The sequence below is a fragment of the Chrysochloris asiatica genome, unplaced genomic scaffold (assembly GCF_000296735.1).
Source record: "Chrysochloris asiatica unplaced genomic scaffold, ChrAsi1.0 scaffold00130, whole genome shotgun sequence".
NCBI lineage: Eukaryota > Metazoa > Chordata > Mammalia > Afrosoricida > Chrysochloridae > Chrysochloris > Chrysochloris asiatica.
The window spans coordinates 8144466-8161322 of record NW_006408648.1 but is presented as its reverse complement, the minus strand read 5'-3'; the positions used below and the strand labels follow the sequence as shown (position 1 = coordinate 8161322).

The 16857-nt window shown below is 39.2% G+C and overlaps 1 protein-coding gene across 1 annotated transcript in view; it reads right to left on the bottom strand.

Moving 5' to 3' along the window:
• PAK2 (p21 protein (Cdc42/Rac)-activated kinase 2) overlaps positions 1 to 16857 on the bottom strand; it is a 108494-nt gene that overhangs the window by 61208 nt on the left and 30429 nt on the right. The window contains exon 2 of the mRNA XM_006869397.1: positions 15206 to 15413. Coding sequence (XP_006869459.1) covers positions 15206 to 15392 — 187 coding nt within the window. The 5' untranslated portion in view covers positions 15393 to 15413. The remainder of the gene's footprint in view (positions 1 to 15205; positions 15414 to 16857) is intronic.

The following is a 16857-nucleotide window of genomic DNA, read 5'->3' as shown; positions in this document are numbered from 1 at the left end:
GGTGGACAACATGAAGAGGAATAACAAGAATTATCGGCATTCCAGAACAGGAAGAATCACCCAAGTCCACAGAGGAGATCACATAGGTTGAAGAATTTCTGGAAGAAAATTTTCCTAACATCCTGAAAAGTGAAAAGATAAGCATTCAAGAAGCTCAACGAACCCCAGGAAGGAGAGATCCTAAAAGACAATCACCAGGACATATAATAATCAAGCTCTCCAAAATCAAAGATAAGGGCAGAATCCTGAAAGCAGCTAGAGAAAAGAGAAGTGCAACATACAAAGGCAAGCAAATCAGATTAAGTTCAGATCTCTCAACAGAAACCACGCAGGCAAGAAGGCAATGGGAAGACATATATAAAATCCTGAAAGAAAAGAACTTCCACCCAAGAATCCTCTACCCAGCAAGGCTGTCAACCAAATACGATGGTGTAACCAAAACATTCCAGGATAAACAGAAGCTAAGGGAATTTGTAGCCAACCCTGTGCTACAAAACATCCTAAAAGGAGTTCTGTAGACTGAGAACCAACAGAACAGACAACAACCAGAGAATGACGTACATGGCAGCATCACCCTGAACTCAATCAACAAATGGAAGAGTCAAGAACAAAATAAAATGATACGAACAGAGGATCTGGAAGGTCATTCTATAATCAAAACAACTACAATGTGAAAGAAGGTAAACAAAAGGAACAGTGATCCAGGTGGTGGGAAGGTCAGGTAGATTACAGGATAAAATAGACTATCTTAAACGGAGGGAAGAATTAATGGAATATAAGGTAACCACCACAATGGGGTTGGGGTGGGGGGTTTAGTTCGGGGAGGGCAATACAAGAAGGGGAAGGAGGCAGAAGAACAAGATAGGGGAACACTGAGACAAGTTTGCATGTGCTAAGTGGGACAGAGGTAAATAGTGATGCATGCTCAACCTTGGATCAACAGGGCTCTGGGGCATAGGGATCTAGGTATAGCTTGAAGAGGGGAAATAATACTTAAATGTTTGACTGTCTTATGAATATTAGTTTCCATTGCCTACTACTGTAAAACAGACACTTGAGTGGGACATAAAGGAATGTTGGGAAACATGATTACAGAAAACTTGTAAGCCAGTCTTCAGCCTATAACTGATTGAAACACCTCAAAGGGGTTCTAGAACTTGCCCAGTGAAACAGGCCTCTTGCAAAGCCTGTGCAGAGTATAGGACCTTAGGTGGAATTCTGAATCCCATCTAGAACCTTATGAGGTGGGACATTCCCATTAGTAAGGATAAGCAGACCAGCCTGGAACACCTACAGTGACAAAAGACACATCTTCAAAGAAAGATCATCATGAAAACACCCAAAACAAAAATGTCAGCATGACTGGCTACTACAAGAATAAGCAAGCTGTTCTATGGGAAGCCATGAAGGCAAGCAATCAAGGTCCTTCAGGACAAACTCCTCTCTAAGACTGATACTCAAAGGGAACATACAAACAAGCATGCAAGCTTGCTGGAGACCACATTGTTCTACTGGTGAGTGGAAGAGGGGAAAGGCAGCAATGAAGAAATGGGCTGAGTTCAACCACAGATAAGAGCGAGAAGAGGAAGGGCTGGTTGATCCTAAGTGTGGTGAGACCTGAGGACACCTGAGCCGATGGACAAGGACATAGCCACAGAGGGCTAGAGCTGAGAGTGAAGCATTCAGCTGATATGAAGTGAGGGGAGATGCACAAGAACACCCAAAATTGCAGATATTACCCATTTGACCTACCCTGATGGCTCGATAATCAGAACTCGACTAGAGGAAGATTACAAAAAAAGGAAACAAGGTAAATTGCTACAATTTGATGAACCTGACCTATACTCAGAGAGGTAGTTACTCTAAATACCAACAGAAAGGGAAGGAGTCTTCACATCAAGTATCAATGCTATCCCCTCTGTACACAGGGTAGATAGGGACGGGCAACTTAGACATTGGCTACCTAAAGTGAGGGGGCGATAAAGACACGAAGTGACTGGCTTACAAGGTTTCAAGAGAAAGTTTAAGAGTATGGGGGGAAAGAAAGAGTCCCCATTGAATAGATTTCATCTTTGTCTAGATGGGTCTGGTGAAAAGAGATAGGGATAAGATTCTTATGATCCAATAGTGAATAATTATTATCATGACTAATTGTGACTGTCCCAATTGTAAAGGTAGAAGAAGTTTTGTAACAACAAAAAAAGGGGAGTGGTTAATCTTACAGTTCAGAAACAGAGGCCCCTAGGCCCATCAAGAGAGAAGTGCACAAGCAGAATGCAGGACCTTATCCAGAGAATCAGCGACGCCAGAGACAGAGGCAGAGATGGGGTCATAGAGAGGGAGTGGCTGAGGACTCTAGATTCATGGACTAAGAAGAGAGGAACTAAGAGCTGGTGGCCGGGAGTCACACTTGCAAATGTACCCTTTGGAGATGTAAATTATTATATGTGCCTGAGCGGGGGTTTTTTTGTTTTTGTTTTTTTAAAAAAGCTAAAGTGGATAGAGAGAAATACTGTTAAGTGATGGTACATGGAGGGGATTATAATCATTGCTCGAACCACCAACCTTGCAGTTCAAACTGACCTTGAAGTCCAGCACCACAGCAGGTCTTTTATGTATTAGAGTGAGCTGAAACGGAATGGTATTGGGCATTTAAAACTGGACAATTATATGGTTTACAATGCTGGGGATGACAAATTCATGAAGAATGGTGTTGTATTCATTGTCAAGAAGATCATTTCAATATTTATCTTGAAATATAATTAATTTTCTGTGCCAGGAACAACAAAGCAAGGCCAAGGGCTGACTGTGGAACAAACCATCAATTGCTAGTAAGCCAAGCTCAGACTTGCTCTTTTGTCCTAGATTAGCTTGAAATTGATGAAACTAATAAATGTGTCTCATAACACAGAATGGTATTCTCTAGGATACAGGCAAAGAAGTATGTGCCATTAATATTAATTTTAGAATTAAAAAATTTTTAGAACAGATGTTTATAGATATATCATCTTTATAACCAACCAGAAGCAGATTTCAGTTAATAAATATGATATCACTACTCAACACTGGACTCCTGGTGTGGTGCTGTAGGATCAGCACTGGACTGTGAACCACAAGGTTGGTAGTTCAAATCCATCAGTTGCGCTTCGGAAACCCTATATACAAGGTCGCTATGAGTTGGATGGCGCTTCCAACAATATATAGTGCTGTGGGTTAATGCGTTCAGACTGCAACGCCGTCTGAACTGCAAGGTTGGCGGTTCAAGCTCACCAGCTGCTCCTCGGAAACCCTATCCAGGGTCGCTATGGGTTGGAACCAACTCGATGGCATTTAACAACAACAACAACACCTTTCTAAATGTTGTCATTAAGTGCTGTCAAGTCCAATTTACAGCAAACCTGTACAGGATTTCAAAGGAGTGGCTGGTGAGTTTGAACCACTGACCTTGTGGTTCAAACAAACCTTGAGCTTGAGTGCTTATCCTTCAGTGCCACACCAGGGCTCCAGTTTTCTAAATAGAGGCGCTTATTAAAACAAGCCAAGCTAACAGCCCCTGCATTTTCATTACTAATAATTATTAGACTAAGTAATTTCTCACCTGGACTACTGGAAAAGCCTTCTAACTAGTTTCCAACTTCAGTTTTAGAGCGCCAACAAAATCTATTATTCTACATAGCTACTAGCGTCTATTAGCTAAAACCAGATTCTTCCTCTGTTCAAAATCTCTGGAATGGTTCCCCAGGAAACAGGATAAAATCTGAGACATCTGAGCTATGTAGCATGGAATACAAGGCCCTTTATGACCTGGTTCTTGCCTACCTGTTCAGCCTCTTCTGCTGTCTGTAGTTCCCTACGTACAGAATGCTGTTTTTCTGTCCCTCCCTCCCTGTTTTCATATCACATTCGGCTGCACTCAGTTCCATGAACATGTCATGTTCCCTCCTATGTCTGGGAAATTAAAAACAAGCTCTTTTCTAGGCCTGGGACACACTTATTCATCGTCCTTTCTTGTACTCATCCCTCATTAGCTCTACTGCCACCTCCTTAGGAAGTATTCTTTGATACTCCAGGTTAGACAGTCATCTGACATGCCTAAATCACTTTTCATAGTCTGTAACTATATTCTAGTATAGGAGTCCCTGGATGGTGGAAACAATTGCCAGACTCAGCTACTAAGTGAAGGTGTTGAGGAATGGTGTTGTATTCATTGTAGGGGCACCGTGAGAGAAAATCCTAGTGATGTAATTCTGAAATGCCAGCCACTGAAAATGTTATGGAGCACAGTTCTATACTCTGACATACATGGGGCAGTGATGTCAGAACTGACCTGGTTGGCTACAGTTTTTGATTACTGTAGTAAGGGCAGGGACACGTATCACTGTATCTCTAATGACTCACCCAAGGTTTATACAGCAGGTGATTCTATAAGCAACTAGAATTAAAAATGACTAACAAACGGACTCCTGGTATGGCACTATAGGATCAGAACTGGACTGTAAACCACAAAACCAGCAGTTCAAATCCACCAGTGGCTTCCCGGAAAACCTATACAGGGTCACTCTGAGTCAGAACTGACTCAAAAGCACATAACAACAACAACAAAACTAGTGAATTGGAACCCTGGTGGTACAAGGTTAAGCACTTACCTGCTAAGTGGAAAGTCTGTGGTTCAGACCCCTCAGTCCCTTTGCAGGAGGAAGATGTGGCAGCCTGTTGCCATACAGATTTCTAGCCATGGAAACTCTATAGGACGGCATTTCTACTCTGCCTTACTGGGTGTCACTATGAGTTGGAATCAACTCAATGGCAACGGGCAAACAAATGGTTCACCTGAAGCGTGACAAGCAGCACCTTAAGAGAAACATGCCCTGCACATGTCCACCAAGAGATAGTGTTCAAGATTGTCCACTGAAGCATTGTTCATGAAAACAACCTGAATGTGTACTGACAAGACCCCAGTTAAATAATCACTTATGGTATATTTACCCAGTGTAATAGTATACAATAGTGAAAGCGAACAAACTACACTTATCAACATGAATCTCAAAAACATAATGTTGAGGGGAAAAATGTTAAGTCCTGGGAAAATGCAAAAGTATGGTTCATTAAATAAAAGGCTCTAAAACAGGCAATTCTCAGCCATGTATTATTTCGGGGGAAATACATGGTATAAAATTTAAAAAGGAATTTTTGTTTTAAGTGCTGTTGAGTCAGTTCTGACCCACAGCAATCCTGTATAGAGTTTCTGAGGAGTGGCTGGTGTGTTTGAACGGTTCAAACTGACCCTGCAATCCACTCCATTATCCTTTAGCGCCATACCAGGGCTCCATACAAATGAAAATTCAGGATAGTGATTTGGGAGAGAAAGAAATGGATAGGATAGAGTAGAGGCTTGAGAAGTATACTTAACTCCTCACTTATTAACATGACTAGATTACAAAGACCAGTTCATTATGGGAAAACTGGCATTACACCAGAGCTGGGGTTGCATTCTTCTTTGGCACCAGAGTCCTATTCTCCCTGACTCCCCATTCCCATTGCTCACTACCTCTTGGGTCTCTGTGTGTTTGGTGCTTCACGAAGCCCATGAGGGCTGAGGGTGGTGGTGGTGGTAGGGGTTGCCCTCAGGTTGCTCCCATTGTCACCTGGCTGTCACATGGACCCTCTGCACCTAGCCACTCCACTGGCTCCAGAGATGGGCCCTGGAGACTGTACAGATGGTCTTGGTGGCAAGCAGTTTCAGAGCCTACAGGCATGTAGGTGGAAGCTACAGAGGTGGCAGAGAAGCCTCTTTGGAAGAAGAGATTTTGAGCCCTGCGCCTGACTCTTGCGGTCTGGCTCCTGTTGCCCCCTCACAGCTTGCCCACCCTTGCATCCTTGTGGATACCAGTGGTGGGCCCAAATGGGCTCACCTGGATAATATGAACACAAATATTAACTTTGCTCCTTCTCATAAACCTGGTCCTCCTCCTCTCTCCTCAGTTTCTCATTAATGGACAAAATAGTTAAATAACAGACTTTTTCTATTAAGTGTGAAATGCTGGGTAACTATATAGTCAATAAGTGAACAGGTATAAGACTCTAGGCTGGGGATGTTTCATTAAAATAGTCTTTAAAATGTACACATTCATGATATAAACTCTTGTATATGATGCCAGTAAAAAGTGAAACATAATAAAATAAAGCAAAAATCTATTTATATAATGTTCTGAAGACGACTAAACTGAGCAAAGGTGAAAAATAAAACTGTAGTTGCCTAAACTTTGTTTTTGTTGTTGTTACATGCTATTGAGTCATTTCCGACCCATAGCGACCCTGTATAGGGTTTCCAAGGAGCAGGTGGTGAGCTTGAGCCATCAACCTTGTGGCTTAAACGACTTTGCAGTCCAGCGCATTAGTCCACAGCGCTACATCAGGACTGCCTAAACTTTAGGATATACTATTTAAAAGCTCACCCCAAACCTTTTTGTCAATTCTTGAATTATTTAGACATCTAAGTTGATGTTAATCATTCTGAAAATATTGTTGTTGTGTTGTTAAGTGCCTTGGAGTCAGTTCTGACTCACAGAAACCTTACTTAGGGTTCCTGAGGGCTGGTTGGTAGATTTGAATTGCTGACTTTGCAGTTACCAGTCCCGTGCTTATCCTACAGTGCCACAGCATAACTTGTGAAAATATTATTATGACACTAAATATTGTCACTTCTCGTTTATATTCCAAAGACTCCAGCCCTAAAATATAAAAGTAGCCTTGTGCGAATGTCAAGGTTTCTCATAAGAGAGAAAACCAGACCTTATTTCATGAACCATTAAGTATCACTATTATACACAGATCCTCGTGATCAGTCACAATCTACTAGTTAATTCCAAACCAAACCTTATCTCCCTTACCTTTATATACTGCCTTCAACCCCCACCACTAACTGAACTCTTGTAGGTACTAACTGTTTTTGGTCTTTAAGTGTATCACACCCATGGTTTTCAACCTCTGTCCAATCCTAGACTAACCCTTACCATCATCTGTTTATTGTTGGTTGTCATTGCGTGGATTTTGACCCTTGGTGACCCCATGTGTGTCAGAGTCGAACTGTGTATTTCAGAGAGTTTTCAATGGTTGATATTTCACAAGTAAACTGCTTTGCGTTTCTTCCGAGGCACCTGTGTGCTCAAATCTCCAGTCTTTCAGTTAGCAGTGGAACACATTAATCATTGTGCCACCAAGGGACTGGCTACTACTATCTTGGACTTTCTGGATTGGGGTAGTAGCCAGGCAATTAAGATTTATTCATTCACCCATGAAGACGAAATCTTAACTATCAAGTGACCTAATGAATTTATTTTATAACAAACAAATGCAATTTTTAAAAAAATATGACTGAAATATCTTCAGAATTTAGCTGAAAAGGACCTTATCACAATGAGTACAGTAATTGCCCTGCTCCAAGGAAACATTAAATTTTCTTTGTATTAATAACAAAGGTATAAAATGCTACAGAAAATTGACTAAAATGAACTAAAGTAAAACACCTTTTAATCTTAGTGGATGCTTCTATCAAACAATCCAAACATCTTCATTTTCCAATCATGCTGAATAATAGTACGAAAGTATTTTTACTGGGGCAAGGGAGGCAGAAGGAGGATTATGACTCTTAGAATATATCTGAGAGTAATCTAATGTCATTAGTATGAATAAGCATTTAAAAAACATAGTCCTAATAGTAAGATGAAAGTTTTAGAATTATTAAACAAGAGAAATGGAGAACTGAAATGACAGTCTATGTATAACTTGTGGAGGAACTTTTCTAATCTGTACACATAAAAAATGTTTGTTGTTGTTAAATGCCATCCAGTCAGTTCAAACTCATAGTACCTTGTGTACAGTTTCCAAGGAGCAGCTGGTGGGTTTGAAGCACTGACCTTGTGGTTAACAATCCAGTGCTTATCCTACAGCACCACACCAGGTTAACTAACATACAATGTTAAAGGTTAAAAGGGGATTTAGATGTTACGGAACTTCCTATCCAGTATAGAAATCGCCTGCAAAATCCCTCACATGTGTTTTAAGCAACCTTTTATCTTTTATTTAAAACACTTCCAGTGCTGGGCTCAATGTCACTTCCAGAAGCAATTTACTTGATTTTCAGATACCTTTAAAGGTTTAAAGGACTTGACACTTCCTTGTATTTATCCAAAATCTACTTTCCTGTAACTTCCACCATTATTGGAAATTCCCTGTAGAAAGGCCTTTCCCATAACAAATCCAACTCAGATTCCCTGAAATGGTCACTGTTTTATAGATACTGTTGTTCTTAAGTGCCATCGAGTAGATTCCAACCCATAGCGACCCTGCCTAGGATTTCCAAGGAGAAGCTGGTGACTTTGAACCACCAACCTTGCAGTTCAAATGACTTTGCAGTCTGTCCATTAGCCCACAGCGCTACTCCTTTATAGATATATAGCAACCTAAACATGTCTAGTATACAAGAAAATCTTTTAAAATATTTAAAGAACACTGGAAAACAGTTTCTTGATGCATTTAATCTGTGGTGCATTGAGCTGTGGTATACTGACTATACCAAGGACGGCAAAAACAATGAACAAATCAATCTAGAATGCTCCTTAGAAATGAGAATGGTGCAACTTCTGCTCACTTACTTTGGACTTGTCCTCAGGAAAGACCAACTGCTAGAAAAGGATTTCCTGTTTGATCAGCAAACATAAGGGACACCCTCAAAGACATGGGCTGACACAACTGCTACAACAATGAACATAAAAAAGATGACAAGGTACCAGTTTTGTTCTGTAATATATAAGGTCACTGTGGGTTGGAACCAACTCAATGGCAACTAACAACATCACTGCTTTAGATATTCTCCACTCCAGGTTAAAGATCTTCCATTTGTTAAACTACACCTTAGATAAAACGGTTTTCAGAGCCCTTCTTATAATGATCATTCTCCTTTTTTGTTGTTAGTGACCATCGAGTCAACCTTGACTTGTGTGCAGAGTAGTGTTTTTAAGGCTGTGCTTTTTTATAAGCAGATTGTCAGGTCCATCTTCCAAGGCACCTCTGGGTGTGTTTGAACTGCCAACCTTCCAACTACTAGTCTCGTGCTTAACTGCACCAAGGACTCTTCTTTCTCCACTAGATACCCTATATAGGTTTGCCAAATACCCATTTAAAAGTTTTGAGGACTTCTGATAAGATGATAAACTAATTGCATAGATGTACTACACGGACGCTCTATAACAAAGATCTGAGAGACCAAATAAGAAATACCCAGACTGAAAATCTTAGAACTCTGAATGCTTGCTGGGAGGAGATGCTGAGCAGGGGCGGTGAAAGAGGGAGAATGGTAAATGGTGTGCTAGACACTGCGTGATCATCCTGAGCACTGAGAGCAGCTTTGGCAACAGAAGGTGGCCTAGCAAAGCAGAGTGACTGGAAAGGTACAATTTCCTCCTTCTCCCCTGGTGACCAGAGGTGTGACCACCTCTCATCGTCAGCTACCACCAGCGCAGATCTTGCTCCCTGGGAGTTTACAGCACTTCTTTGGGAGCCACGTCAGTGTGAGGCAGGGGATAGCTACACAGTTTAGGTGTGCCATTTTGGTGCCTGGATTCAGGTGAACTTGGCTTAGGACCTACAGAACATGCATAGCCACCAAGCCACTAAATCAGCATTTAACTATTCATCCTGCCCCCAGCTGCTCTGTGGTCCTAACAGATACTGATACTAACTCCATGAAGGGCTTCCACAAACTACTTCTGGACTGAATGTCCTGAACACAGATAACGCCAAGGCCAGTAGGACTGTCACATTTCTCCCATACCTACCTTGTCAGAGCCTGGGTTTTTTCCTCTCTGGGTCCAACAATATTTCTGCTTTGGAATTTGGGTTTTTCCTTTTGTTGTTGTTAGTATTGTTTTAAATTATTCTCTGTCTTCCTTCTTCTATTTCCATTCCCTCAATTTGCTTTTGTTTTTCCTTTTCTTTTCTTCTGTCTCTCATTTTCCCTGTTTTTTTTTTTTTTTTTTGCTTTTGATATTTCTACATTAATCTCTACTCTATTTCTCTTTTAATCTTCCCTCTCCTGGGTTTTTCTAAGTGTTACTTTAATTTCTTTCTTCTATAGCTCCATTTTCTTGTCCCTCTTTTCGCTTCTTCATTATTATATTCGTTTTTTCTTGTCTGTGACAGTTTTTAATAGTTTTTAAATCCTTATTATTTTCTCTTTTTAATGTTGGTTGCTTGCTTATTTTGTTTTGCTTCCTGGTGTGTGTGGCGGTGGGACTGGGGGTGGTGGCACTGGTGTTTAATCTCTTTCTTACCCAACAGGAGAGAGCAACCATCTTCATACATCCCAGCCACAATTATACCCTCTGCTGTTCCACCCAATGCTGTTGTGAAGTGCCGTCTAGTCTAGTCAGTTCCAACCCAAAGCAACCCTGTATAGGGTTTCCAAGGAACAGCTGGTGCGCTTGAACCGCCAATCTTGCGGTTCAAACCAAATTTGCTGTCCAGCACACTAAAGCACAGCGTCACGCAACAGCTAATACCAACTCCTATACTACCTGATCAATGACAGCCAGCAGCCAACACCAGCCAAACCCACTCTAAACTGAGGTGCACAAACAGCGAATGGAGACTGGTGTATAAGCTTCCATTCAGTAACTACATCTACAGGATACAGTTGGTGGGAGCCTAAGAACATACAACCATCAATTTAAACACAAATATGAAAACACCACAATGTCCCAGACATAATAAACAATTTTAGATCACACAAAGAAACAAGATAGAATGGCTCAAAGAAATGACCAAGATGCAGATTGAAAAACATTCATGAGAAAGAAAAGGTAATGTAAGTACCTGAAAAATAAATCAAAAGAATGGCATTTAGGTACCTACAAAAGACTGACAGATTGAGGAAAGAAAGGAGAACACAGAAAAATATTTATGAATAATTCAGAAAAACATTACAAGAGCAAACAGACAAAATAAATGCAAATTTTGAAACAATACAAAATTTGCAATTAGAACTCCAGAAGATTATTACTGATTTCAGAAATGGACAGTACATTGAAAGGGTAAAGGAAGAGATTCAAAACAATAAAAGTACAGATTAGTGAGCTTAAAGAGAAATATATGAACACTAGTATGGAGTCCTGATGTGGCGCTGTGGGTTAATACATCAGACTGCAAAGCCATTTGAACTGCAAGGGTTGGTGGTTCAAGCTCACCAGCTGCTCCTCGGAAACCCTATACAGTGCCGCTATGGGTCAGAACCAACTCGATGGCACTTAACAACAACAACAGTATGATAGAGGAGTCCTGGTGTGGCACTACAGGATAAGTACTCAACCACAAAGTTGGTCTTGAATTGCAAGGTTAGCTGTCCAAACTCACCAGGTACTCCTAGGAAACCCTATACAGGGTTACTATGAGTTGGAACTGACTCAACAGCACTTAACAACAATATGATAGAAAAACAATCAGAATAAAAGAATGAAAACGTCTGAGGAAAGCCTAAAAATTATGCGGGAAAGCATGAAGAAGAAAAACTTATAGGTGACCATAATTCCAGAACATGAAGCCAATAAAAAGAACAGAGAAATTTGTTAAAGAGTTATTTAGCAAAAACTACCCTAACATCATTAAAGATGAGAAAATAAGCATAAATGAATCATAAGAGGATAGATCCCCAAAGAAAATCACTAAGACACAACTTCCAAAACCAAAGACAAGGAAAGAATCCTGAGAATAGCTCAGAAAAAAAAAATTAACAGTTACTTACCAAGGAGAACCAAAAGACTAAGCTCTGACTTCTCAGTAGAAACTATACAGGTAAGAAGGCAAAGGGATGGCCTATACAACGCTCTGAAAGAAAAAAATTTGCCAACCAAGAATCCTATACTACCAAGAGGTGGTCAGAGGCTGGAGATGGGGACTCCCTGGATCTGCTTGATCCAAACACTGTAGAAGCAAGAGACAGATCCACGGGACCACAGGGCAAGCTTTCCATTTCATTTTTTATAATTTCCAGCTTTCCTAGGTTCATACCTTGTACATTCCATGTTCCAATTTTTAGTGGGTGTTTACAGCTGTTTCTCTTCATTTTGAGTTGTGCTCCATCAGAAAATGAAGGTTTCAAGGGTTCTACTTCATTTGCGCCATCACGGTCAGCTCTACTTTCAGGAGGCTGAAAGTGCCATCCAACCTGAGGGGCTCATTTTCTGGCTCTATATCTGACAATATTCTGCTGTTCTTCATCATGTTTCAATATTGAATATTCTGTACTGACAATGTTCTATTGCTACTCATAAGGTTTTCAGTGACTATCAGAAGTAGTTCACCTTCCTTCTTCCTAGTCTGTCTTTATCTGGTTGCTCAGGTGAAACCTGTGCATCATGGGTGACTCTACTGGTATTTAAAATACTGGGCAGGGCTTCCAAAAAGAATCACAGCAACACTCAAGGTACCACAATATGACAAACCGACAAATGAGTGATGGCAATCCAGATATAGACGTATTTAAAGTGAAACAAACCTACAAAAGTGAATATAGGGAACTAGAGATATCAATTTATAATGAAGTTAACTGCAAAGCAAAAAGAAGGAACAGTATAGATATAGAACTTTTAAATGGTGAGGAAGTCAAGTAGATTTCAAGACAAAACAAATTGTTTTAAAAAGGGAAAAAATTAGTAAATTACAGGATAACCTCAAAGGAGATGAATAACCTTCACATCCAAATGAGAAAGAAGAAAATAGGAGAGATTTAGTAGACATTAACACAACATAAGTGAAGAAAATGATACGAAACCCCACAAACAAAATAAACTCATCAAAGAAAATTAATGTGGAACAAAGAAACCAGCAGTATCACAAAAAAATACACAGCAAAATGACAGCAATCAATTCACACCTATTGATAATTAGATGAAGTACAGAGTAGCAGAATGGATAAGAAAATGGGAATTTTCACCATGCTAATTACAAAAGACACATCTTACACACAAAGATAGAAAGGGGCTAAAAATCAAAGATTGGAAAACTACATATCAAGCTAACGGCAATAAAAAATGAGCAGGAGTGGCAATTTTAATCTTTGATAAAATAGCATTTAAGGCAAAAACCAGCATAAGAGACAAAGGAGGACATTATATCATGACTAAGGGTCAACTGAGAAAGAGGACATACCCATAATAAACATCCATGATTCCATGAAAGAGCCTCAAAATACAGAAATCAAACGCTAACAGTACAGAAGAAAGAAAGAGACAACTCTACAATAATGGTAGGACTCACAGGACCAAGCAGGTTTGTTCTGTTGTATTCAGGGTCACTATGAGTCAGAACCGACTCCAGGGTCCCTAACGACAACAATTAAGTGTATTTATGTATATATTATGTAAAACTTGAGTTCAATTAGGGCATTAGACAAGTGATTTTAATTAAAAGTAAAGGCAAGCAAAGTCTCAACAAATCCAAAGTATTGTTGAGTATACATGCGATTAAACTACAAATCAGTAACAAAACTGTATCCAGAAAATTGCCATATGTTAAAACAATTAATAAGCACATGTATAAACAAAATAGGTAACAGAAGAAATCATAATGGTTCATATATATATATATATAAACTGATACTGAATGTATCATATATCAAAACTCATGTGAAGAACCTAAAACAGCACTTAGGTGAAAATAACCTTAAAATGCATGCACTGAAAATGAGAGCAAAAAAAAAAAAAAATTTTTTTTTTAAATTTCTTTTCAGAAAACAAACCCAAAAAGCAATAAAAAAAGAATTTAGAAAAATAACAGGAAAGTAAATCAAAGGAAAGCAATGGTAGAAGGAACTAAAATATTAAGAGGATATTTACTATGAACAATTTCATGGCAATAAATGGGAAATTTTAGTCTTATAACAATTTCAAAAAGTAAATCAATACTTAAAAGAAAAAAACTCCTAGAAGAAAATTCTATTTCAGATGGCTTTGTTGGTGGGTTCTACCAAACATTTAAGGTAACAAACAAACAAAAATCTCCAAGCCTGAAATTCAGAGAAGAGGAAACATATATTTTTCAATAAATAAATTACTATGTGCTTATACAATGGAATTCTACATAGCAGCAAAAATGAACTCACTACTGCTACACACAACCAAGTAGATGAATTTTGCAGATACAATGATGTATGAGAGAAGACATAAAAAAAATTACAAAGAATATGATTTCATTTATGTAAATTCCAACAAGAGACCAAATTAAACAATATTGATTAGAAATACATTCATTAGTAGTTAAACTATAAGGAAAAGCTAGAGCACAATTACCACAAAATTCAGAACAATGGTTACATCTTGAGGTGGGGAAGAGGGGCTAAGATTGAGTAAGGACACACAATGGAGGATGCCGCCCATCAGATGATAGAAATAGCTTGACTTGGCATCAAGTTGGTTCCAACTCATAGTGACCACATATGGGGTTTCTGAGGAACAGCTAGTAGGTTTGAACCACCGACCTTATGGTTAGTAGTTCAATGCTAATCCTATAGTGCCATACCAGGACTCCTGACCTGGGTAGTAGTTATACAGATATTCACTTCATAATATTTTTTAAACAACATGCATGCTTCTGTGCTCGTTTGTATAAGATTTATCATAAAAACCTACCTCAAGGGCTACAAAAATTTTATGAATAGTGTATTCTAACTTACGGTCTCAGACAATATATATATGTGTGTGTGCGTGTGTGTGTGTATATATATATTTATTTATATATGGAGAGAGAGAGAGAGTAAAAGGTGTTCTTAATTTCAAAATAAAATTCAGCGATTTCAGACAGGGGATAATATCACAATTCAAACAGGTCATTCTCAAGTATCACACAACTCATTAATGTGGAGAAGCCATAAATTATGGTCCAAGTCTCAGAAACGAAGATGAGTATAGAAATGCATTGGGTATCAATAAGATAAGCAACAACTTGACAGTTTTAGTTTCTATCACAGTTTAAAATACACTAGACTTACTAAGAATGTAGCAGTTGTTTTCTTGGATCAGTTTATTGTGCTCACCAAATTTATTGTTCTTATAATAAAAGATATCAACATATTTATGCCCAATTAAAAGATAATCAACATGGATAACCCAACATGAAACCAAATGAGACTCCTGAAACCAAATGAACAATTTACCTTTCTCTGTGCCTGAGAAGATAGAGATGATTTTATGTCTGGGCTTTTTTTCCTCTGGAACAGATGGCAAAGGTTTTAAACTGTGATTGGTTGACAAAGGGTCTTTGCCTCCAGTGCTAAAAATGGTACTGCTCATACGCACAGGGGGTGCTGGAGGCTTATCTTCCAGTTCTCCGTTATCAGACATGATTCAGAATTAGGAAATAGCCTGAAACAGAGAAGCAAAAAACGTACATTTAGTAACAAGGAAAACATAATATTTAAAGTATTTATTACAAATAAGAACACAATACAAGTATAAACACAAACAATGGTAGCCTTTGTTGTTGTTAAGTGCCGTCATGTGGGTTCCAACTCAAAGCGATCTTCTACAGGACTTCTGAATGGCGGGTGGGTTTGAACCACTGACCTTGTGGTTAGCAGTTTAGTGCTTACTCTACAGCGCCACACCAGACTCCAACCTTACCAACCCCAAATTGTATGCATTTAAAGTGAAATGTGAAATAAAAGGGAACCCTCACACTGTGGTTAAAGTACTTAGATGCTACCCAGACGGTCAGTGGTTCAAATCCACCAGCCATCCTGAGGGAGAAACATGTGACAGTCTACTCCCATTAAGATTTACAACTTCAGCAATCCTATAGGCAATTCCACTCTGTCCTACAGTGTGGTTTAGTTCATGTCGACTAGACAGCAGTGGGGCTTTGGTTTTTAAGAGAGGAAAATAGCTATGTTGCTTGTTAAGTGCCATCGAGTCAGTTCCAACTCACAGTAACCCTGTATAGGGTTTCCAAAGAGCAGCTAGTAAGTTTGAACAGCTGACCTTGCGGTTCAAATTGACTTGAAGTCCAATGCTACAGTGCCACACCAGGTAATCTCCCTTACCAAAGTGGATGGGTAGCTGGGGAATGTTTGAAAAGCAAAGTCCAGTTAATAAAACTGTAGTAATTTCACTGAACTATTAACCACAAGGTTGGCGATTCAAACACTATGCAGGGTGGCTGTGAGTTGGAACTGACTCAACAATTAACAAGAAGTTTCTGAAAAACATGATTAAATAATGTATCAAAAGCTATTAATCTAATGAATTAATTATAAGAGAATGTTCCAACAGAAAGACAATATAGTATCTTAAAAAAAAAAAAAGAGAGAGAAAAATCCAGAGAGGAAAACTGTGCCAACCAGCCAGTCATAGATGTATGTGTGGTCTCTCCATATTGAGAGCAGAGCTAAAAGATTAGCTATTGACTAGATCAACTCACACCCACAGTTCATCAAGCAGCCTTCTGATTACAATGTAGCTTTGATATACTTCCCTAAGAATGAAAATGTGCCACTGATACAATATTTGGTTTCTCTAAAACTTGCATATTCTAATTTACGCACTTTAGGTTATTTTAAGAGTTTTACAGACAGCCCTACAGACCTCAACCAATCAGTATAAAATCAAGTAATTTTGACCGATGTTCCACAGGTCTAAGGAAATGGTGGAACCAGGAGGATTCCAACCAAAGTAATCTGACTCCAGAACCCATTTTTTACCCAACTCTTCGAAATTACCAGCTGTTCCACAGGAGAAAGATGAGGCGTTCTGCTCCCATAAAGATTTACAGCCTCGGAAACCCTGTACAGGGTCGCTATGAGTCGGAACC